The sequence below is a fragment of the Squalius cephalus genome (genome assembly GCF_949319135.1).
Source record: "Squalius cephalus genome assembly, chromosome: 1".
In the NCBI taxonomy this organism is placed as follows: domain Eukaryota; kingdom Metazoa; phylum Chordata; class Actinopteri; order Cypriniformes; family Leuciscidae; genus Squalius; species Squalius cephalus.
The window spans coordinates 12,822,277-12,846,881 of NC_137122.1; the positions used below are offsets into that span (position 1 = coordinate 12,822,277).

The following is a 24,605-nucleotide window of genomic DNA, read 5'->3' on the forward strand; positions in this document are numbered from 1 at the left end:
TCAGATATGATGAAAGAAGACCAGGAGTCGTGAAGTTCAATCAAATAAGTAGAAGTTTACTGAAGAATAGTTTGCAGTTAAATTGGTAGAGCCAGCGTCAAACTCTCACGAGGAGGCCGCAAGCCAACTCTACCTTACACAAAATCTCACACCACTTATACCTTTTCCAAGGACATACATTACACAATTGTTTACTTCTGATTGGCTAAGAGAACATAAAGTCTAAACAATAATTCATTTTTGATAGATAAGTGGGTATATCGTCGTTAATCAGAATAGTTGTCGCCCTATTCAGAGTCCGTGGTGACCTTCCAGGGTCCAAGAAAGACGTCTTCGAGTCTATATGTTGTATATCACAGAGTTCAAAACATGTAAAGAATATCAAACGCACACACACAACACTGACGAACAACAGTTCTCTTCAAGGCTGAAGAAGGCCTGAGCTCATTATCAGAAGAGCAGTCCACCAGAACAGGCTGATAAAACATTTCACTCCTCATAAAGCAGGAACGAAAATATCCCCCTTTACTCCCTTGAGAAAGACACATGCGGATGTTCACTTAATGAAAAGCAGATGAAATGGTGTAGAAATTGACCCTCAAACTTATACAAGTCAACTAAGACAGATATATAGAGCAACACATGGGTACAGAGTCTCTCTCGCCGCTCTCTGAATCCCAAGAGAATCATCATCAAAAGGTCTCTTGCATGTGAACACGACCCAAGAGCACACATTGGAATGCACCTAAAAGAAAATGTATATATATGTAGTGCTGTCAAAGTTAACGCGTTAATGACGCGTTAACGCAAAATCATATTAACGGCACAAATTTTTTTAACGCGCGATTAATGCAGCGCGTATTTTCTGTTTGACCCGTGGCCCAACCCCTAGCTGGAGAAATGTAGATACACAGTGTTGCCAACTTAGCGACATTGCAGACCCCTTTAGCGATTTTTTTCCCTTCATAAAAGCGCCCAAACCTTATAGTTTCTGAAAATCGCCGGTAATGCTCTCCCAGCACGCGCGCGCGCACACCTCTCTCTCTCTCTCTCTCTCTCTCTCTCTCTCTCTCTCTCTCTCTCTCTCTCTCTCTCTCTCTCTCTCTCTCTCTCAATTCAATTCAATTCAATTCAATTCAATAAAGCTTTCACGAGTTCACACTTACATATAATTTTGAAGGGGTAAAGTTTAATGCGAATTTGGCGTGCTGTCCGGAGGGAACCCAGAGTACTCCCCCCGTATGTAAGTGTTTAGGACTAGAAGCGTGGAGAAGGGGTGGTGGAGGGATGCTGCAAAAAAACTGTCAATGAAATGAGGTGAGACTGCTGCGTATATATACACCTCTTACCATTGATTGCTGAGTGCTCTCCACTTGTGTTAATTATCTGAACGTGCTCCTCCCGAACCTTGTTAATAAAACGTCATTTATTGGCATGACAAAAATACATTTGTATTGCCAAAGCATGAAAACAACATATAAAATGATTTTGAACATTTAGTACAAAAAATAATAATAATAATTCAATAATAATAATTCAATTAAATAAAAATAATAAATAAAAATAGTAAAACAGTTTATGAACATTTCAAAATTCTGTGAACAACTTAGAATTCAGTGTGTAAGTGTTTGTGTGTTTGTTTTGTGTACAAGCGTGTGTGTGTGTGTGTGTGTGTGAGCGCATCACTGATTGGTCGTCAACTCTCTCTTTTTGTGGCAGGCATCGATGTATCTTGCCGCTAGTATGATACAATCTCTTTTTTCACCTAATAGGTGTTGGAATTGTGTTTTGTTGTTCAATTTGAGGAAGTTAGGGCAAAGTTTTTCAAATTGTGTGTAGAAAGTCCCTCTAATGTCCTCATAGTTGGGACAGCTGGTGAGAAAGTGTTGCTCTGTCTCCACCTCTCCCTGGGCACAGTACAGGCAGAGGCGTCTCTCTCTGGGCAGCCAGCTCTGTCTGTATCACACACACACACACACACACACAGCTCTGTCTGTATCTGCCCGTCTCCACAGTCAGGCTGTGGTTACTCAGTCTGTACCTCGTCATTCTTCTTCTGAGTGTGCAGTCCTTCACTGCACTCAGGTATTCTGCGGTTGTGTAGTCTCTGTTTAGGGCCAAATAACATTCTAGTTTACTCTGTTTTTGTGTTGTTTGAGTCCAGTAGGTCAGGTAATGCTCTCGTTGAGCTTTTATAATGTGGTTGGGCCGGATTGTGTGGATGAGGGTGTCAGTGTCCTGAGGCTGGTTAGTGTTAGTGGTGTTAGTCTGTGTGTGGAGCCTCAGGACCAGCTGTATGAGCGGGCTCTTCTCAGGGTTCATCTCATGGTTCTTAAGGGCTTTATAATGATAAGAGTTGGGGTCACTCATTTTTAGATGTTTCCAAAATTTGATGGCTCGTTTCTCCACATGTATTAGGAGAGGGTATTGGCCTAATTCTGCCCTGCATGCGTTGTTCGGCGTGTTCCTTTGTACTCTCAGGATACTCTTACAGAACTCGGCATGCAGGGTTTCATTCGGATTTTTGTCCCATTTGTCGAATTGGTGATTTAGGAGAGGACCCCAAACTTCACTGCCATATAATGAAATTGGTTCTATGACTGATTGGAATATTTTGAGCCAGATTCTGATTGGTATTTCAATTTGGATAGATTTTTTGATGGCATAGAAGGCCCTTCTTGCTTTCTCTTTCAGTTCATTCACGGCCAAATTTAGGTTTCCGTTTGCACTTATCTTCAGCCCGAGGTATGTGTAGCTTGTGACATGATCAAGGTTGGTCATACCAAGGGTGAACTTGTGTCCCTTTCCCTGACATCTGGGTCTTTTCTGAAACGTTATTACTTTAGTTTTGGTTGGGTTGACGGTCAGGGCCCAGGTCTGACAGAACTGATGCAGGGTGTCCAGGTTCTGCTGTAGACCCTCTTCTGTTGGAGACAGCAGGACCAGATCATCCGCATACAGCAGGAGCTTTATAGAGTCGTCGTGAAGTGTGAGGCCAGGAGCTGCCGATTTTTCTAGGAGTTTCGCCAATTCCTTAATGTAGATGTTGAAGAGGGTCGGTGATAGTGGGCAGCCCTGTCTCACACCCCGCCCTTGAGTGAAGAACTCGGTTCGTTTATTTTCGCCAATTTTAATTGCACATTGATTGTTTGAGTACATCGTTTTTATAATGCTATATGTTTTGCCCCCAATACCTGATTCTAGAAGTTTAGAAAGCAGGCCTTCATGCCAAATTTAATCAAAGGCCTTCTGGAAGTCTACAAAGCAAGCGAAAATTTTGTTTTTGTTTTGGTTGATGTATTTATCGATCAGGGTATATAGGGTGAAGATGTGGTCTGATGTTCTAAAATTTGGTAGGAATCCGATCTGGCTTTTGCTCAGGACACTGTGCTCTGTGAGGAAGTGGAGGAGTCTTGTGGACAATGCTGCAGAACATCTTCCCCAGATTGCTGCTCACACAGATGCCTCTGTAATTGTTGGGGTCTGATGTGTCTCCACTCTTGAATATGGGCGTTATGAGTCCTCTATTCCAGGTGTCAGGGAAATGGCCAACACTCAGAACCAAGTTGAACAGTTTCATGATGGCCAATTTGAATTTGGGGTTTATGTTTTTAAGCATCTCGTTTAGGATGCCGTCTGGTCCTCTTGCCTTTTTTGTTGGCAGAGCCTGTATTTTATCCATCAGCTCTTCTTCTGTGATTGGGTAGTCTAGTGGATTTTGGTGTTTGCCAATTATGTTTTCTATATGGTTTAATTTTTCATATATTTGAGTTTGATTTATATTCATGTCTAATTTGCTATAGAGTTGTTCAAAGTGATTTTTCCAGGTGTCTCCATCTTGTATTGTAATTTGTTCATGTTTCTTATTGTTTAGGTGATTCCAGTTGTCCCAGAAACTGTTTGATTGGACAGAATCTTCAATAGTTTTGAGCTGATTTTGGATGTACTGTTCTTTCTTCTTTTGAGTGTGTTTTTATATGTTTTAAGCTCCTCACAATAATGAAGACGTAAATCTGAATCGTCTGGTTGTCTGTGTTTTTGGTTTGCAAGCTGTCTTAAATTTTTCTTTATTCTTTTACAATCCGAATCAAACCATTTTTCATTCTTTTGTTTTTGCTTATGTTTTTTCTTAGTGGTTTTAAGATTAGATATTGTTGCCAGATAATCAAATATGTAATTTATGTTTTCTACAGCCAGATTTACGCCATCTTCATTATGAGGATAATCATAATCCATAAAGTTATCCATGAGTAAGCCCACTTGGGGATGGTCAAATGCGGTCAGGTATTTTTCAGTGCTGTTTTGAGCCCATCTGTAGATGTTTTGGATGTTGTACAGCTTACTGGGTTGTGGGTGTATGTTAGTATTTTCTTCCCTTTTTAGATACAGAGTAATTTGGCTGTGATCCGATAGGGTTGTTAGTGGTTTGACCGTGAATGCTCTGAAAGAGAATATATCTAAGTCTGTGATCATGTAGTCAACTGTTGAGCAACCATGAGATGAGCTGTAGGTGTATCTCCCTAGAGAGTCCCCTCTCACCCTGCCATTGACCAGGTACAGACCGAGGCTTCGACAGAGCTCAAGTAGAAGCCTGCCGGTTTTATTCACCTGAGCATCAGAGTTAGTCCTTGAAAAGTTAACACTGTTTTGTTGAAAGCTCTGTCCAAATATATAATTATTCCCGTTGTCTGTGGTGTAGTCGGGTAGGGATCCTGTTCTGGCGTTGAGATCTGGGCCTGGAAGTGGTTGATTTGGCTGTGGAGGGTCTCAAAGATGTTCTCGTTATAGTAAGGAGATTCAGAGGGAGGAATGTACAGAGCACATAAGAATATGTCTCGTGTAGTTTGACTGAGCTGTTTATTAATTTTGAGCCATATGAGATTCTTCTTTTTTGAATAGTTGGATGTATTTATTAATTTCAAGTTTGTGCCAGATTATGATGCCCCCTGAATCTCTCCCACGTGTGACTTTTTTGTGTTTTTGGGACGATATGAGTATTTCCCGATATCCTGGGGGACAGAGAGTGACCTCATCAGTTCTGCGCCATGTTTCCTGTAATATTATTTTGTCTATATCTAAAACACTTTTCTTAAAATCTAAGGTTTTGATTTTACATCCAAAACTTGATGAGTTAATGCCTTGGATGTTCCAAACTGTGATTGTCAGTGGTTTCATGCGGTCAATAAACAATTTTAACATTCCTCTAGAATAGAACCAACTCAACTTGAACCCGTTTAAAATGTAAACATACATACATTACATATTTGTATTGTTATTGTTAGTGTTTTTTTTTTTATTTGTTTTTTTTTACATGCGTATATACACATATACACATGCATATATATTAATCGGTGCACCTGTTGAATTTGGTGCACCTCTCTCTCTCTCTCTCTCTCTCTCTCTCTCTCTCTCACTCTCTCTCTCTGCGTCTCGCGCTGGAGAGAGGAGCAGCGCTTTAATTCAGTTAAACACAGATATTATGTTTCTTCTCTAATTTTACATGCAAGTATATCCGAAATTACAGCACAAATATTGTCTTTATCTTATGTGTATTTGATTTCATCAGACGACGGCTCGATTATCAGGATTTTTGTGCAGATTAACATCTTGGAAGGGAGAGTTATGTCTTAATGGGTCATGTTTCAGTCACTATTTCATATTCATTTCGTTGTTTGACAACAGAAACAGTAAAATATACCAATGAAAACAGTTTTATCGAGAATTTAGCTTCATTAAAATGGGCACAGAGAGAGACAAACTAATGTAATAATAAATAATAAATGTACATTTAACATTTTCAGAAGAGCTGCCCTGTCATGCAAAATCTAAACATGTTTGTGTTAATTGCTCAGTGCAAAGAAAGAGAAGTAATGGGAACCTGGTATTTCTTTGCTCTTTCTACATGCATCTAATAGACATGAACAAGTTCTTTGAAAAACGTGTATGACCTTTGAAACATGTCTCCATGCTCTATGTTGACTATGGTTTCAATAATAAACATACATTTGCATAAATCATCCATATTTATCCATGCCCATGTTGATTAGAGTATTACAAGCTTGAAATGTATTAATTTAAGGTACATTTAGAACAAATAAAAAAAATACGATTAATCGCATTACATTTATTAATCGATTGACAGCCCTTACACACACACACACACACACACACACTCTCACACACACACACACACACACACACACACACCATGTGTCATGAATCCCGAACCATTCCGGTCGTGGGTTCGAGTCCTGTCTGGGGCATCTTTGAAATTGTGTATCAAATTGTCATTTCACAGTTCCATGCTGGTGGAACGCTCTCCTTACCCTCATCCGGAATGCAGAATCCCTGACAACATTCAAACGACAGCTGAAAACCTATCTATTCCGTGAGCACTTAACCTCATAATAAAAAAAAACTTATCGGGCTTAAGCTACTCTGAATAATGCCTGAATTTCGTATTTTGAGCACTTCTTGCGTTGTTTTTTACCTCTTCATGATGACTCGCTTAATTTAGTCCTAATTTGTAATTTGCTTTGGATAAAAGCGTCTGCTAAATGACTAAATGTAAATATATATATATATATATATATATATATATATATATATATATATATATATATAGATCCACTCAATGAATACAGAAATTATTATGATAGCATGCATACACTTGGTTATTGTATTTTTACTGTAATAAGAATAAAGTAATCATTCAAAAAGGATATATATATCTATATATATTTGAAGAGACAAGGTATTCTGACCCCAACCCTTCAATGGACACTGACTCTTCAATGGGCCTATATAACTCTACACGTCTCTAGAGAGATCAATTTTCACCTCCATTTCACCAACTGAAAAAGATGAGCACTCACAACTTGCTCACAAATTTGATCAAAAGACCCTCTGGGTTTCCCCCACTACACTACTAACTGAACCCACCAGACTAGTATCCCAGTACTACTCACTAATAGTCTTTACTCCACAATCGTTTTTATATTTTCCATATAAGGAATTTCTCGTGAAGCTCATAGTTATTCCTCTTTTAATTCTATAATTTTACTCCATATTCATTTTTATTCTTGTTCAATATTTACTTTTAATCTTAAGACTTTCTGTAAGTCTCTTCCTGCGTGTAAATTGTCTGCACTTTTTATTATTTTAATGCTGAATTTCTCTCCTACTCGTTCACTTTTCTTGTCTTAATAGAAATATTATCTGTAAATTGCATTGGCTCTGTTGTTGGTTGAGGACACCTGAGCACCTTGATCTAAAATAAATTCAATTTTTTCATTAACAAAGGCATTTCCATCTTTTTTAATGATCATTATATCATTAGATTATGTTATCTTTAATCTAATCTTTAATACCATATCTTTCAAATTTAATTTAATTATACCCTTTGGTCACAAATGTTTCTCTTCAACAGGCCAAGGATTTTTCAATGTATCCTTTCCTTCTTTTTATCTATTGCTCTTTATATTCATCAAGCTGTATTTCTTTTCTTTCTTTTTTGTGATGATTTTATTCTGTTCAAGTCTTTTTAGATTTGAGTTTTCTTTTTACGCATAACCTGACTATAACTTATCTTTTGTATACTATTTTAATTTTCATCCTCACAAATTCCTGCATAATGTTCTGCCAGGCTTTTGTATTCTATTCTTCTGTTTTCAGTCAAGTCATCTTCATTTATACAGCGCTGTTAACAATGTAGATTGTTCCAAAGCGTCTTTACAGTGACAACAGGGAATTAAAGTATGCTAAGTGTTTTAAATATACTATCCTCATTTCCATACCTCGTTTGAAAACAAGTATTATATGTCCTTTCTTCATCCATCTTGACACTTTGTGCTTGTCACGGTTCATAAATTCATTGTTTCCTTCTTGTCTCGTGTAACTGTTGTTCTGTGTGTGTGTGTGTGTGTGTGTGTGTGGGCGTGGCACTCATTCCAGATGATCAGCGATCCAGCTGATCTCATTCAACACTCCAGCTGCAGCTCATTCTAACACCTATAAAACCTCACCGCACTTTTCTCTCATTGTCAGATCGTTGGTTGATGTCTCCCGTGTGTTATCCCAGTTTTGTCGACGTTCCTGTTTCGTGTTCCAGTTCCTGTTCCTCGTTCTTCGGATTTCGTCTTCACCTGGGTTTCACGGTTTCAGCACTTCACCACGGACGTCTCGCTGACCATCCAGTCCCTGTGTCACCAGCTACTCACTCATCACCGGACTTTCACTTACATGTATAAGAATAAACTGAGTTACCTGCATTTTTGCTTCTGTCTTTTGTTCACCATGACAGTGCTATCAAAGGTTTAATTTTTGTTTTCCTCACTATTCTCACATGCTGAGACATTACATCATACTCGGCTATATTCCCCTCTATTTGTTTTTTAGTTACTAATTTATCAACTTTGTGATTTTCGGACCTACTTAGTAACTTTACTCTATCTGTTATAGGTATTTCATCCTCTTTTGATAAACATACACTTAATAGTGGAATCTGGTCTTTATATGCATTAACTAACATCTCCTTTCATTGTGAATATTTCTCCTCTGTCCCTGTTAAACTTCTCATATTAGCTTTCAGCTTTTGCTATAGCTATACCAACTTAATGTTATAGCGTCTCAACTTAAATTCACATTTTTAGATGTTTTAATTATACGATCTGTATCAGCGCTGTGGTCTTCTCTTCTATCTGTCTTCTGGCCGCATCTGTTAACTGCAATCATTTTCTCTTTGTGTTTCTGAACTCCGGCTGTCTGACTGGATTCCTCTCCTAACAGAAGTCAAAGGTCTCCTTCTATCATCCTTTCTCTGCTTTGCTTCTACACTCTCCTAGTTCTCAGATATCTCTGAGTTTAAGAGCTTTATTGCTTGTTGACTTTTTTATTGTTTACAGCATTCTCTTTATTTCTAATGTTTAATAGTTTATTATTTTTTCTCTCTATCATTCTCATAAATTCATAACCTACTTAAAATATGATTGTTTCATATTATTCAGTTTTCCTGACTTTAACCGTCCCTCTTTTCTTGAGCTATGTTTGAAGCAGGAGTGATCGGCTGTTTTCACTTGCCCATAAGTCTCCGTCAGGAACTTTCTCCTTATCCCAGTTTCTTATCAGCACTCTTTTCACTGCTAGGATTCCTAAGTAGTTCCTTTAACTTCTACTTTTGAATTTTTTAGTTATTCTTTTCAACTTTTCATCTCCTTTTTTTATTTTGTAGTCTTTTTCATATTCCTAACTTTTTTTGTTTTCACTTTATTTAGACCTGAGTGATTTTGTGTTCGTTTGTGTGATTGTTTCGTCAAGTCAGATGTCAAAGTCAGTTTGAGATCAGTGAGGGGAATTGATATGGGAATCAATCTCAAATAAATCAATTGCAAATCAAATAAATCAAAAATCAAGTGTCATACTGGAACAGAGACTGCTAAATACTTTACTTTTCTCATTAAACCAATGACTGCAATGAAATTAAATTAATGAAATTAAGACCATTTTACCAATCGCACTGGGACACTTAAAATGATACCAAACATGAAGAGGAAAAAACAACATATTCACAAGATACACCATATGTGTTATATAGACATTCTTAATGAACTTTCAGTGACTTGAGGAGGGAGAGGGGGGATGAGTTGAAGTCAAACAAGGGGACGAGGAGATAAGTTTGGGCAGGAAGAGGTTCTGTGCTCTGTCTTTGCTATCTGCTGTCCAGGGGGCATTTTATGGCTTTATTGCAGGATGAGGTTTGTCTTAGCAGGAAAATCAGTTCTTACACAAACAAACAAAATCTTGAGCGTCACATGAGGATCCACACTCGAGAGAAGCCATTCCTGTGTGATCATTGTGAAAAGAGATTCTCAAGCAAACAACATCTTGATGTTCACATGAGTGTTCATACTGGAGAACAATTAATGAATGAATGTAATTCTGACTTTTTAAGACGCAATTCTGACTTTATATCTCGCAATTCTGAGAAATAAAGTCAGAATTACGAGATGTAAATTCGCAATTGTGAGATAAAAAGTAGCAATTATCTTTTAAAATGTTTTATTCTGTGGCGGAAATAAGCTTCCATATGACAACATTAAAACATGGATGTAAATTATTTCATGCAAATTCTATAGCATCTCCAGAAAGCTGTTCATTAACAATAACGGAAAACTTACCCGTGATGTCCGTTAGCAAATAATGCAGTTATAATCCAAGTGTTAATATCCTGCATTTTACAGTAATATTGCCTGAAAACATCAATCCAGAGTGTAAGTCGTTTTTCCAAATGTTTCAAATTTTTTTCAAATTTTCAACAGTGAAGCTCCTCCCACACCAATTGCATCATCAATGAAGCTCATCAGTCACATGGTCAGTGAAGGTCCTCCCACTGGAGTTCAGCAAAAAATGCTGTAAACTCCCATCAGTTACAAGTGAAGACGAGCATCAGAGCATCAGGAAGAGCTGAAATCTGCAAAGACTGAGTTTATTAAAGAGGACAGTGAGAACATGAGTGATCCAGAACCCTGCAGAATGAAACACACTGAAGATCCTGAAGAACAAAGAGGTTGGTGTTTATTCTTCATTCATTCATGATGCTGAAGAACATTCATGTTAGACACATTCAAGCACTTCATCACTTTTAGATTAACACTTCAACTATGAAATGGTACACAATGTTTTTTTTTTCAACAAATAATCAGTAAAGGGAGGTTTGAGAATTGTATATTGATTGTCAACATCAGATCAAGCTAAATACTATTTTAACTGTTTTATTTGACATTTATTTTATATCTGGTTCCCAATTTGCAACAACGTTAACTGATTTTTTTGTAATTTTCAACATAGTTTACAAAATTACTTTTTTTAGGAATGATTAGTAAACACCAAGTTACTGATAAAGTTGTATTTGTCAAATATCATATAAGTTATTCATAGTTATGAAGATTCTTCTTACAGTAAAGTTGATAACAGGGTTGATGAATCGGCACTGTACAGTTTGTGTAGAAACAGACAATGGATCGAGATTATTTTCTTGTCTTCCCATCATGCTTTAGAAATAGCCCAGATGATGTCACTTCATGGGTGTCGCAATTTGAAGAAATGCTAAATAATACATTAAGGTGACTTGACTTGGTTGAGTGAAACATGTAGGACACAGATAAAGCAAATAAAAAGAGTTAATTTAAAACTAGTTAAAGCCACGGCCGCTCTACACTTTTGAGCATGTAAACATTTCTACAGACACTGCAACGGCCGTGAAATGACGTCACATTCTGCGGCAGCTTTTTTACAAACACAAGTTCAACATATAACAAATAATAATAATTAAAAAAATTAACAATCCACTCCACTTTAATGCTAAACGCTTGTGTTATTTCTCACAGGGTTATTCACTTGAGCTTGTGTTTCTGGTCTCCCTCTTTCACATTCGTATGAATGGAAGTCGGTGCAAGGAAAAGTCTTTTCCTTCTCCTTTTTAGTAAAATAAATATCAATCTCAAAGTTGGTGTTAAAATATTGCGGAAACACTTTACAATAAGGTTCGTTAGTTGACATTATACCCAGGGGGCAAAGGGGGTTTAGTAGACATGGGCTGCTGTAAAAGGTTGTCATATAAAAATGAAATCTATGATGTCTGAGGATCACAACCTGGGTGGACAACCCGGTCAACAAGCTGCTGGAAACTTGTAATTAGGGTCAAAACAATGCTACCTCAAATTCAAATTCAAATACCTCTTTAACTCCCCGGAATCACCCAAACATGCTAAAAAGGTTTAATTATATTCATGAATCGTGAGCCATATCTCCCTGATACTTTATGCTAGAAACAAACTGAGCACATCTTTCAAAAGAGTGGAAGATAATCTTTCATCTGATGCCTTGATTGTACATGTAATTAGAATGTAAGAGTTAACAATGCCTCTTAATTCATAGGTAGGCAAAAAAAGAACAAAATATGGAACATTCCATTTGTAATCGGTAGCATTCTTTTCCCTTTGTTGTTGTTCAAATAAACAAATTACCATATAAAGTTAACTTTTACTAGATGAAATCATATTTTGATCATTTTCACTAACCAGACAGTCCTCATGGCCCATAACACATTTAGAGGGAATTCAATTTCAAGCCTATAATAGCCTGTCAATTCAAACAAGATCCAAGAAAGAAGTTTACCATTAACTGGTGATAATACTGCTCTGTTTCTGTATGTACAGTATATCGTTTGCATATTTAAGCAATATCTATTATTTGTATTGCAATGTCTGGTATTTCTAATATTCTTTCACAAGTGGGATAGCTTTATTTATTCTATCGAAATAAAAAAAAAGGATTTGAGGATTTTGGGTTAGGCTGGTCACTCCACTGTTCAATCCAGGTGTTTGGAGTGTGAGACAAAGGTACTGACAACTAAATGTTGAAAGACTAAAACACACAGGAGTCATGTGTGGAGGTGTAAAAGTATTTACTGATTAAAACTGTTACATTAAGTAGCAATTTGTACCAAAAAAAAAAAAAAAAACGATTAATGAAACCGACAAACAGATTACAATTCAGGGTGATAACTAATTTCTGTAATAATGTTTATATTATTTGTTTAGCTGTTTTCAGAGTCACTGCTGCTGTCGCTGCTCTCTAGTGTTTCAGCATGCTGTATCTACTACATTAACCCCTGGCAGCATGAGCAGTTCTTCTGACAACCTTTGACCAGAGATGGGCACAAATACATCAAAAAGTATTTAATTACAAATAACAAATACTTACTCATCAAATGTATTTAATTAAAATACAAGTACTTTTTTTACAGTCTTCTCTTCTGTAGTGTAAGTGTGGCGTTAGATACATGTAAGAGTCTAGAATATTGCAATATCATTGTTTAGTGCAGAAGATGCGCTTTTAACGTACATGTTGCCACATACTGTCATAATAAAAGATAATTACGCATATAACACTATATTTGTATTACACAAAAACTAGTTAACGCTGCTGTGAGGGTGTTTCTAATAGCGCGGCTGTGACAAAGTTGACAACTTTCTCTCTTCCAACTGCCATTATCTATTTTTTTACTCATTTTGAAAGTTGTGAAAACACTGTTGTGGCATTTTTCTTTTGCTATTTGAGCAAATTGGAACACAAAAAAATATATTAAATGTAGTCTTTCATTCACTGCTATAGGAGTTAACCCAACTATGATGCCTTACACTTCTGAGAAACCCAGAAATGTGAACAGGGTCAATAGGATGCGTCACATCACGTGATTTACTTGCCAAAAACTGTGATAGGCAATTTGGTAGTCCTATTTGTATTTTATGTCTATGGTCCTAGGGATAGTTCACCCAAAAATGAAAATTAACCCATGATGTACTCACCCTGACTTCATCCTAGGTGTATATTACTTTCTTCTTTCAGAAGAACACAATCAGAGTTATATTAAAAAGTGTCCTGGCTCTTCCAAGCTTTATAATGACATCACAGTATAATAGTGTGATATATAGATCTTGCAATATTCTAGACTCTTACATGTATCTAACGCCACACTTACACTACAGAAGAGAAGACTGTAAAAAAAAAAAATTCTAATTACAAATTACTTGTATTTTAATTAAATGTTTTTTTCACAGCAGTATTTTGTATTTTATTTAAATACATTTGATGAGCAAGTATTTGCTATTTGTAATTAAATACTTTTTGATGTATTTGTGCCCATCTCTGGTCAAAGGTTGTCAGAAGAACTGCTCATGCTGCCAGGGGTTAATGTAGTAGATACAGCATGCTGAAACACAAGAGCAGCGACAGCAGCAGTGACTCCGAAAACAGCTAAACAAATAATATAAACATTATTACAGAAATTAGTTATCACCCTGAATTGTAATCTGTTTGTCTGTTTCATTAATCTTTTTTTTTTTTTTTTTTTTTTTTGGTACAAATTGCTACTTAATGTAACAGTTTTAATCAGTAAATACTTTTACACCTCCACACATGACTCCTGTGTGTTTTAGTCTTTCAACATTTAGTTGTCAGTACCTTTGTCTCACACTCCAAACACCAGGATTGAACACTAACCAGCCTAACCCAAAATCCTCAAATCCTTTTTTTTTATTTCGATAGAATAAATAAAGCTATCCCACTTGTGAAAGAATATTAGAAATACTAGACATTGCAATACAAATAATAGATATTGCTTAAATATGCAAACGATATACTGTACATACAGAAACAGAGCAGTATTATCACCAGTTAATGGTAAACTTCTTTCTTGGATCTTGTTTGAATTGACAGGCTATTATAGGCTTGAAATTGAATTCCCTCTAAATGTGTTATGGGCCATGAGGACTGTCTGGTTAGTGAAAATGATCAAAATATGATTTCATCTAGTAAAAGTTAACTTCACATGGTAATTTGTTTATTTGAACAACAACAAAGGGAAAAGAATGCTACCGATTACAAATGGAATGTTCCATATTTTGTTCTTTTTTTGCCTACCTATGAATTAAGAGGCATTGTTAACTCTTACATTCTAATTACATGTACAATCAAGGCATCAGATGAAAGATTATCTTCCACTCTTTTGAAAGATAAGATAAAGTATCAGGGAGATATGCCTCAGGATTCATGAATATAATTAAACCTTTTTAGCATGTTTGGGTGATTCCGGGGAGTTAAAGAGGTATTTGAATTTGAATTTGAGGTAGCATTGTTTTGACCCTAATTACAAGTTTCCAGCAGCTTGTTGACCGGGTTGTCCACCCAGGTTGTGATCCTCAGACGTCATAGATTTCATTTTTATATGACAACCTTTTACAGCAGCCCATGTCTGATTTCCTAAAAAGCAGGTGTTTTGCCCCAGAACAGGTGTTAATACCAGACGTAAGCCATGTTGGTGCAACCGGCTCCTGGGTATTAGTTATTATTAGTTAGCATGACTAATAATGAACTGCACTTATACAGCATTTATTAATCTTTGTTAATGTTAATTTCAACATTTACTAATACTTTATTAAAATCTTGTAAACATTAGTTAATGTACCGTGAACTGACATGAACAAACAATGAACAGCTGTATTTAGGGAGCACCTATTGTAGCTGTGGGCCTTCTTCTTCTTCTTCTTCTTCTTCTTCTGACAGGGAGTCTATGGCAGCCCATAGAACCGATCGCGGTAAATTTGTAATGGTTTGACATTCTGATAGAGGACAGTCCCAACATTAAATACACCAATTTTGGTGTGCCTAAGTCATTCCCTCTAGCGCCACCACCTGTCCAAAGTTTCACTCATTTACATTTACATTTATTCATGTAGCAGACGCTTTTATCCAAAGCGACTTACAAATGAGAACAAATAGAAGCAGTTAAACTAACTGTAGGACAACAATATGCAAGTGCTATGACCCTTCCCAGCAAACACATTTACATTGTAACAACGTAGAATTGTAAGACGCCACAGGGCTGTAGCAACGTTGTTGCGCGACATTCAGCAACTGAGAGACGACGTTCTGACAATATTTGTATATGATGTATTTTGTAAGATAATTATATACTTTTTATCGTTTGTTTATCTATATTATTATTATTTAATGGGGCTATCAACACCTGCAAGTGTAGCCTACACTTTAAAGAGTAAAAATGACAGAAGGTTTCGTTAATTCAACTTTATTAAAACTACATACATATAATCAAATTACACTTCCAAAAGTCATACATTTGTGAAAAAAATAAAAAATAAAAAAATAAATAAACAAATATACAAATTTATTTTAAGTATAATAAATAAAACATAAAAAGCAAAGGCAGATCAGATCATTTAATGAACGAAACCGGGTCTGTATGGCGGACAGTAGCCGAAAGTGTGTCACCGGGGAAACATCCACAAATCCAGAGGAGCAAAGAAACGAATGAGACTAAATAGCGGAAAACTCCAACGAAAAACTAAACAGTGCGAGCAATGCTACATTAATCACATTAGAAATTAAAGTTGTAGGTTGTGTTTGATAGCTGAGGTAGGCTAAACGCAATGCTCGCGTATCCTGGCTCGATGAATGAGAACACAATGAGCCCAAAGACAGGTGGTTGGGATTTAAAAGGATGATTTTCCTGCTTCAGGGCAGTGACGAGTAGTCCAGTGGTTGTCAAGACACCATTGGCACAACCTTAAGCAATGGCCCTGAACGGTGGTTTAATGTTAACATTGTGACAACGCTGTAACAACCTTCACTACACAACGTAGTTATAGCAACCTTTTGGCCATGTTGTTAAAACGTTGTTAGAAGGTTGGCTACGTTGTGCCAACGTTCTGTGTTTGCGTTCTGTGTTTTTGTTTTTTTTTTTGTTATAGAACAGAATAGAATAGAGTAGTAGAAAAAGTGTTAGTATTACTGGATCAACAGTCATGGTAAAGGTCCGAGAAAGATTTTGTGCCTCTTTGAGATGGCATCACAAGACGTCGTTCACTTGCAGAGCGCAAGGTCCTGGATGACACGTAAGTCTGAAGTAAAGAGTATCATATTCGTCTCGAAGTTCGTGATTCGTATAAATATAAAATATAATATAATATAAAATATAAAATATAAAGAGTATCAAAAGTAAAGAGTATCATATAGACACTCATATTTACGCTAATAACTTTTGATTAAGCCAATCAACAAAATTCCTCTGATTCCTGAGCTCGATTCGATTGCACCCTATGATGTCATTTTCCGTCATAAAAATATGACCGCCATTTTGAATTTTCCCAAAAAGCTACTTTTATAAACTCGTCCTAGATGGTTTGTCCGATTTGCATGAAAATTGAACCAGGTCATCTTCAGCCAGTGCTGACAAAAAGTTGTACAATTCAAATTGATTCGTCAAACCGTTTTCAATAAACGCACGAACAAATTTTACGTAGCACTTGCAAAAACAGTCGTAAAGCTGTATCTCTGCAACCGTGTATCGTATTCAGACCAAACTTGCTACATGTACTCACAAGCATGACCTGAGGCTACATGCTGTGTTTCGGTGCAGCGCCACCTACTGGTCTGGAGATATGAAAAATGGCTATTTTTGCTTATAACTTCTGAACAGTTTGTCCAAAAATAATCAAATTGGTCTTGTTAGATTCAGGGCAACATGCCGAGTCGACTGATATCCAATTTTACCATTTGTGTCAAAATGCTGTATTTTAAGAATGCATCAATGGATTGTTACAAATCTTGGTATGGGTGATCAACACGATGCCCTGAACAAGTCTGAGAAGTTTCGAAACAGCGCCACCTAGTGGTGAATTTCTTTTTCAAAGGCTTATAACTTTGGGTGTGGTCGACTTATTTTCACGAAACTCATCTCATTAGACTCCTGAATCCTTGCCGAGTCCAACAATACCAAATATGCTAGGTTTCGCTTAGGGTTTGTGCAGCGTTGTGATTTAGCGCTTAAAAAAACATTCGGCAATATCTTCGAAACTGCTAGTCTGATCAAGACAAAACCACCGTCAGAAGTTTGGAAACATAAGTCGATAGCTGAACGCCAATGCCCAAATGCGCAAATATTGATAGTAAGGGGTAGTAAAATCCAATCAAAATCTGGTGTGACATTTTTTACATGTTTTTTCATATAAATGTCTATAATTCCGAAGCGAATTGAGATATTTTCACCAAAATTGACACACATATGTATGGGCTCACTCTGAGGACACATAAACAAAATGGTGCGACTGAGACTCTTGGTGGCACTATAATAGAACAAAACATGAAATTCCCATTGACTTCAATACAGTTTTGTGAAATAAAATGCTATACTAAACAAATGCATTGGTGTAATATTACGAAACTCAGAATGTGCCATCAGCACCATCCCCTGAATGTACTCAAAATATTTCAAGACAGTGCCACCTAGAGGTCAAAAGTTATAACAAATTTTTTAAAAAAAGGCTAATAACTTTTGAATAAATCTGGCTATTGATTGGCCATCTTGATTTTCATTCAAAACCTACTTTTTCGAACTCCTCCTAGACAGTTTGTCCGATTTTCATTAAAATCGAATCGTATCATCTCCAGACTGCCGACAAAAAGATATAGATTTCGTGTTGATAGACAAAACCGTTTTCGTATGCAGCAGCAAATTTGAGGCATGATGCCAAAAGGGCTATTCAAGCTTCATCTCTGCAATGCCTTGACATATTGACACCAAACTTTGTATGTGTCATTGTCACTTCAGTCTGACCACATCACATAATTTTTGTAACTGCGCCACCTATTGGTCAAAAGTGATAATCCATTAAATCATATTTTTACTTACTGTTTCTATGATTTTTCAACCATTTTGCCTAAAATCCTTTTTTAAATGTCTTTAATTGCACATTGTTGCAGTTGGTCTGACACTTTCAGACATGTTGGCATGTCTTGTCTTATTCTGCTTGGCTCCGGTAATGGCTGCTTGCAGCTATATTGTTATTAACTAATGTTAACAAAGATGAACAAATACAGTAACAAATGGATTGTTCATGGTTAGTTCATGTTAGTTAATACATTAACTAATATTAACTTATGAACCTTATTGTAAAGTGTTACCAATATGGTAGTATTGTTTATTTTATCATGTTAGATAATTGTTTCATTTCTCAAATATGTAATAATTCTTGCTATAAAGAAACATGGGATTTGTGCCTATAATGTTTTAAAGATAATAATTGGAAGATACATTTACCTCATTCATGGACCGTTTCAAGGACATATAATCAATTTATAAAAAGGCATCAGATTATCATAATATTTTATAACATTTGTCTACCTTCTACTATTACATCAGGGCTCACTTTCATGTCCTTTAACTTTATATTTCTCTCTTTGAATTATTTTGATGTACTGAACATTAAATTTATTTATTTTTTCTTTGATTTCAGACCTTATGGAAGAGAGCGAGGAGAGTGAAGAAGTGAGTGAAGTGGAGGAGGAACATCATGTCAAACCTGGAGAAAAAACTTTGAGTCGTTCAAAGACTAAAAAGACATTTTTAAAGAAAAGAAGAGCCAAGAAATCTTTAACCTGCACTCATTGTGGAAAGAGATGTACAAGTAAATGTAGTCTTGAGATTCACATCAGAGTTCACACTGGAGAGAAGCCTTTTAAGTGTGATCAATGCGGGAAGAGTTTCACAAACAAACAAAATCTTGAGCGTCACATGAGTATCCACACTCGAGAGAAGCCATTCTTGTGTGATCATTGTGAAAAGAAATTCTCAAGCAAACGACATCTTGATGTTCACATGAGTGTTCATACTGGAGAGAAGCCGCATGTATGCCATCAATGTGGGAAGAGTTTCACCCGATCAGATCAGCTTAAAGGACACATGAGAATCCACACAGGAGAGAAGCCATTCTCATGTGATCAGTGTGAAAAGAGTTTCCCATACAAACAAAGTCTTGAGGGTCACATGAAGATCCACACCGGAGAGAAGACGTTCACATGTGATCACTGCAGCAAAACCTTTCTTAGGGCATCAGAGCTGAAATCACACCTGAGAGTTCATACGAAGGAGAAGCCGCATTCATGTTCTGTGTGTGAAAAGAGTTTTTCACGGCTGGATAGTTTACATAATCATCAGAAAATCCACACTGGTGTGAGAGAGTACATGTGCTTTGATTGTGGGAAGACTTTTACTGCAGCGAACAGTTTAAAACAGCACCAGAGGATTCACACTGGAGAAAAACCTTACAAGTGTTCACACTGTGACAAGAGATTCAGTCGACCAGAACATCTGAAAACACATGAGATGATCCACACTGGAGAGAAGCCGCCCACGTGTGATCAATGTGGAAAGAGTTTTGCTTTTGAAAGTCACTTGAAGCAACACATGAGGATCCACACTGGAGAGAAGCCGTTCCCCTGTGATCAATGTGGGAAGAGTTTCTCAACCAAACAGTATCTTGATGTTCACATGAGAGTTCATACTGGAGAGAAGCCGTTTAAGTGTGATCAATGTGGGAAAGGTTTCAGTCAATCTTCACACTTTAAAGGACACATGAGGATCCACACTGGAGTGAAGCCGTTCTCCTGTGATCAATGTGGGAAGAGTTTCTCAAGCAAACAATATCTTGATGTTCACATGATGATCCACACTGGAGAGAAGCCACATGTATGCCATCAATGTGGGAAGAGTTTTACCCGATTAGAACACCTTAAAGGACACATGATGATCCACACGGGAGAGAAGCCATATATGTGTGATCAGTGTGAAAAGAGATTCACATGCAAAAGTAATCTTAATACTCACATGAGGATCCACACCGGAGAGAAGCCGTTCACCTGTGATCAATGTGGCAAAACATTTCTTTGGTCAGCAGCCCTTAAGACACACCTGACAGTTCATACGAAGGAGAAGCCGCATTCATGTTCTGTGTGTGGAAAGAGTTTTTCACTGCTGCAAACTTTACATACACATAAGAAATTTCACACTGGTGTGAGAGAGTACATGTGCTTTGAGTGTGAAAAGACTTTTACTACAGTGAGCGATTTAAAAGTGCACCAGAGAATTCACACTGGAGAAAAACCTTACAAGTGTTCACACTGTGACAAGAGATTCAGTCAGTCAGCAAATCTGAAAACACATGAAGGAATTCACACTGGAGAAAAATCCTACAAGTGTTCACACTGTGACAAGAGATTCATTCAGTCAGCACATCTGAAAACCCATGAGAGGATCCACACTGGAGAGAAACCCTACAAGTGTTCACACTGTGACAAGAGATTCATTCAGTCAGCAGATCATAAAAAACATGAGAGGATCCACGTCAGAGAGAAGCCGCACACGTGTGATCAGTGCGGAACAAGTTTCTCTTTTAAAAGTCACCTGAAGCTACACATGAAGATCCATACAGTGGAGAAACCACATAAACCCAGTCTGAGATCACAGTAAGTAGTTTATGTTCATGTGCTGAGCAACAAAGTCTCTTCTGTGTAAGTTAGACACACATCACTCTATAGCCAGATCTCTCCCCTCCACCTATAGCCGGTGTGTGGTGAACACAGGACACTTTGTTGATTGATTGAAATCTATTAACTCGTGTTCAACCGACAGGAATGTGTAATTTGTCAGTTCAGATCAATGTAAAAATACCACAAATTTGCTCTCTGACAGTAGGTGACGCTCATGTAAAGCAGAAATAAAGCACTATATAGGGCTCTAGACTGCAAGTAAATGGTCACATTTTGCAACTTTTTTTCCTGCCGGTGTGAGAGAGCTGCCATTTCTGCCGCATACAAGACACTTCACACGGCAAACGTGTATAATTGAACTCATCAGTGATCTTGACTTTGAGCTTCACTTTTCAATTCACATTTGTCTCTCATTTGAAATTTCTCATGATTTAATGTTTCTTTTAGACCTGATGGACGCGAACGAGAAAGGAAAAACAGAAGTCTAAAAAACTCTTCACATGTAAATCAAGTCTGAAGAATCTCATGAGGATCCACAGCAGAGAGAAATTTTACACATGTGATCAATGCGGGAAGAGTTTCACTCGGGCCTTCGTTCTGAAATCACTTCTGCCTTCTCATTCAGAAGAAAAGCACCAGAAAAATTACACCGGAAAAAACACTTTCATGTTCAGGAGCTGAAGAAGAGGCCGTAACACTTTCAACAGAGACATGAATCTGATATTAATTTTAACTCATTCATTGTTTGAGATCTTTCTCATTAGTTTTAGCAACACCAGATGGCCAGTACACACACACACACACACACACACACACTTTGTATTTAACTCAGAATATAAATCATTCTTAAATGTATATGACATTCCTGTAGGCATGCATGTTTTCCCTTTTTATTGTGAAGGGTTGGGGTCAGAAATCCCTTGCCTCTTCAATTTAATATATGTATATATATTAAATGTATTCTCTTGAATGATTACTTTATTCCTATTAAGAAAATCAATAATCAAGTATATGCATGTATCATTTCCATATGGTTTCTGTGAGTGTTTAACAAGTTTATTTTAGGTGCATTCCAGTGTATGTCCCCAGGTTTTGTTCGCACGCAAGGGGCCTTTTGATGATGATTCTCTTGGGATTCAGAGAGAAGCAAGAAAGACTCTGCACCCATATGTGGCTTATATATCCATATATCTGCATCTATATGTCTTACTTGACTTGTATAAGTTAGAAGGTCAATGTATACATAATTTTACCTTACTTTCATTAAGTGAATTTCCTCATGTGTATCTTCTCTAGGGAGTAAAGGGGATTATTGTCGTTCCTGATTTTCTAAGGAGTGAAATATGTTATCAGTCTGTTATGGTGGAGTGCTCTTCTGATAATGAGCTCAGGCCTTCTTCAACCTTGAAGAGAACTGTTGTTCGTCAGTGTTCTGTGTGTGCGTTTGATATTCGTTGCAGGTTTTGAACTCTGTGATATACAACATATGGACTCAAGACGTCTTTCTCGGACCCTGGAAGGTCACCACGGACTTAAATCTCTGAATTGGGCGACAGCTGTTCTGATTAACGACGATATACCCACTTATCTATCTGCTATGAACTATTGTTTAGACTTTATGTTCTCTTAGCCAATCAGAAGCAAATTATTGTGTAATGCATGTCCTTGGAAAAGGTATAATTGTTGTGAGATTTTTGTGTAAAGTAGAGTTGGCTTGCGACGTCCTCGTGAGACTTTGGCTCTACCAGTTTAACTGCAAACTATTCTTCAGTAAACTTTTACTTATTTGATTGAACTTCACGACTCCTGGTCTTCTTTCATCATATCTGGTCCTGGGTCTTACCACTGCACCCCCAACACTGAGTGCTTATGTTAAAAAAAATGTATCACTAACAGAATGAGGTCCTGTTATCTGACCCCCTGTTAGACTGATAAGAGTTTAAGTTTTACGACCCCAAAAGGAATCTGCAGAGGCTGCTTTTTGAGGATTTTATATAAACTATGTTAATCCTATATATTCTCTATAGATATACCAACTTGAGAAATATATCTTAAACATGTATCTAATTTTCTCATCTAATGATTTTCCTGCTATGTGTTTTGGCCTTTGTATTCTTGTAAACTTTTGGATTAATGTTTTAGACCTGTTTACATACTATGGTTTATATGAATCATATGTGTGTCATGTTTAGTCTCTATAAACTCCAATCTTCGTTCCCCATTTGTTAATTTACATCACATTTTGTTAACTTTATGATGTGTGAGTGCAACAGGAAAACACTGAAACAGTATGTCCATGTGTCAGGGCTTTCCAACAGGAAACATCACTATGGGGGATGATCCTGAGTCCCCAAGTCTGCTCTGTCACCTCGCCTTAAGTACCAGATCAGAACAAAAGTGGTTATACAAATGTTGTTTAGAGTTGTTTGGGCCAATCCATGACCCCAGGAGGAAGCACCTGGTTTCGGGAGATATCTTTAAGAGATCTCACCCAGAGAGGAGAACAGGATTCTCCTAAGTTCTCAATCTTTCTCATAATAAGAATGACTGCAATGAAATGAAGACAATTTGACCAATCGCACTGAGACACTTAAAATTATACCAAACATGAAAAGGAAAAAACAATATATAGACAATCTTAATTAACTTTCAGTGACTTGAGGAGGGAGAGGGGGGATGAGTGAAGTCAAACAAGGGGACAAGGAGATAAGTTTGGGCAGGACAAGGTTCTGTGCTCTGCCTTTGCTATCTGCTGTCCAGGGGGCATTTTATGGCTTTATTGCAGGGTGTGTTTTGTTTTAGCAGGAAAATCAGTTCTTACACTAATACTTTATTAAAATCATTCAAACATTAATGTACCGTGAACTGACATGAACAAACAATGAACAGCTGTATTTTTATTAACTAATGTTACAGTAACTGAACCTTATTGTAAAGTGTTACCAATATGGCAGTATTGTATATTTTAATGTTAATATCATGTTAGATAATTGTTTCATTTATAAAATATATGTAATAGTTCTTGCTAAAGAAACATGGGATTCGTGCCTAAGATAAATTGACCTCATTCATGGAAAGTTTCAAGGACAAATAATCAATTTATAAAAAGGCATCAGATTATCATAATATTTTATAACAGTTCTACCTTCTACTATTACAGTGGCAAAGCCTGGAAAAAGGTATCGTAACTGGCTGTACAATCTCCCCTATCCTCTTCATCATGGGAATGAACCTCCTAATAACAGCTGCGGAGAAGGAAGCACGGGGGCCAAAAATGGAGTCAGGAATCCGACAACCCCCAATAAGAGGTTACATGGACGACCTTACCGTGACAACCACAACCCATGTGGAGGCGAGGTGGGTGCTAACTGTTCTGGGCCACATGGCAACGTGGGCCAGAATGAAGTTTAAGCCAAAGAAATCCAGGAGTTTGGTGATCAGGAACGGGAAGTTGACCAACAGGTTCAAGATGCATGTGCAAGGGGAAGTGATTCCATCAATAGAGGAGAATCCAATCAAGTGCCTCGGAAAGTGGTTTGATGACTCACTTACTGACAGGAATAACATAGCCAGTACGGAAAAGCAGATGGAGGAATGGCTGAGGAGGATCGAAAAATCAGGGCTCCCTGGGAAGTTTAAAGCTTGGCTCTATCAACACGGACTGTTGCCAAGACTCATGTGGTTGCTGACTGTGTATGAGG

The 24,605-nt window shown here is 37.2% G+C and overlaps 2 protein-coding genes across 2 annotated transcripts in view; both read left to right on the forward strand.

Annotated features, from left to right (window-relative positions):
• Positions 1-24,605, forward strand: part of LOC307162720 (uncharacterized protein) — a 225,904-nt gene that overhangs the window by 144,398 nt on the left and 56,901 nt on the right. The window lies entirely within an intron of this gene.
• On the forward strand, positions 10,427-22,697 carry LOC307169378 (uncharacterized protein). The gene is made up of 3 exons (XM_079889994.1): positions 10,427-10,564; positions 18,873-20,880; positions 21,352-22,697. The coding sequence occupies exons 1-3, from the start codon at positions 10,507-10,509 to the stop codon at positions 21,419-21,421; spliced, it is 2,136 nt and encodes a 711-aa protein (XP_079746120.1). The 5' UTR covers positions 10,427-10,506; the 3' UTR covers positions 21,422-22,697.

What these genes read in the sequence shown, in the direction of transcription:
- LOC307169378 (XM_079889994.1), top strand. Translation starts at nt 10,507, where the DNA reads ATGAGTGATCCAGAACCCTGCAGAATGAAACACACTGAAGATCCTGAA. An exon ending in AGATCCTGAAGAACAAAGAG is followed by an intron (nt 10,565 to 18,872) that starts GTTGGTGTTTAT and finishes CTTTGATTTCAG; the next exon opens with ACCTTATGGAAGAGAGCGAG. An exon ending in AAACCCAGTCTGAGATCACA is followed by an intron (nt 20,881 to 21,351) that starts GTAAGTAGTTTA and finishes TGTTTCTTTTAG; the next exon opens with ACCTGATGGACGCGAACGAG.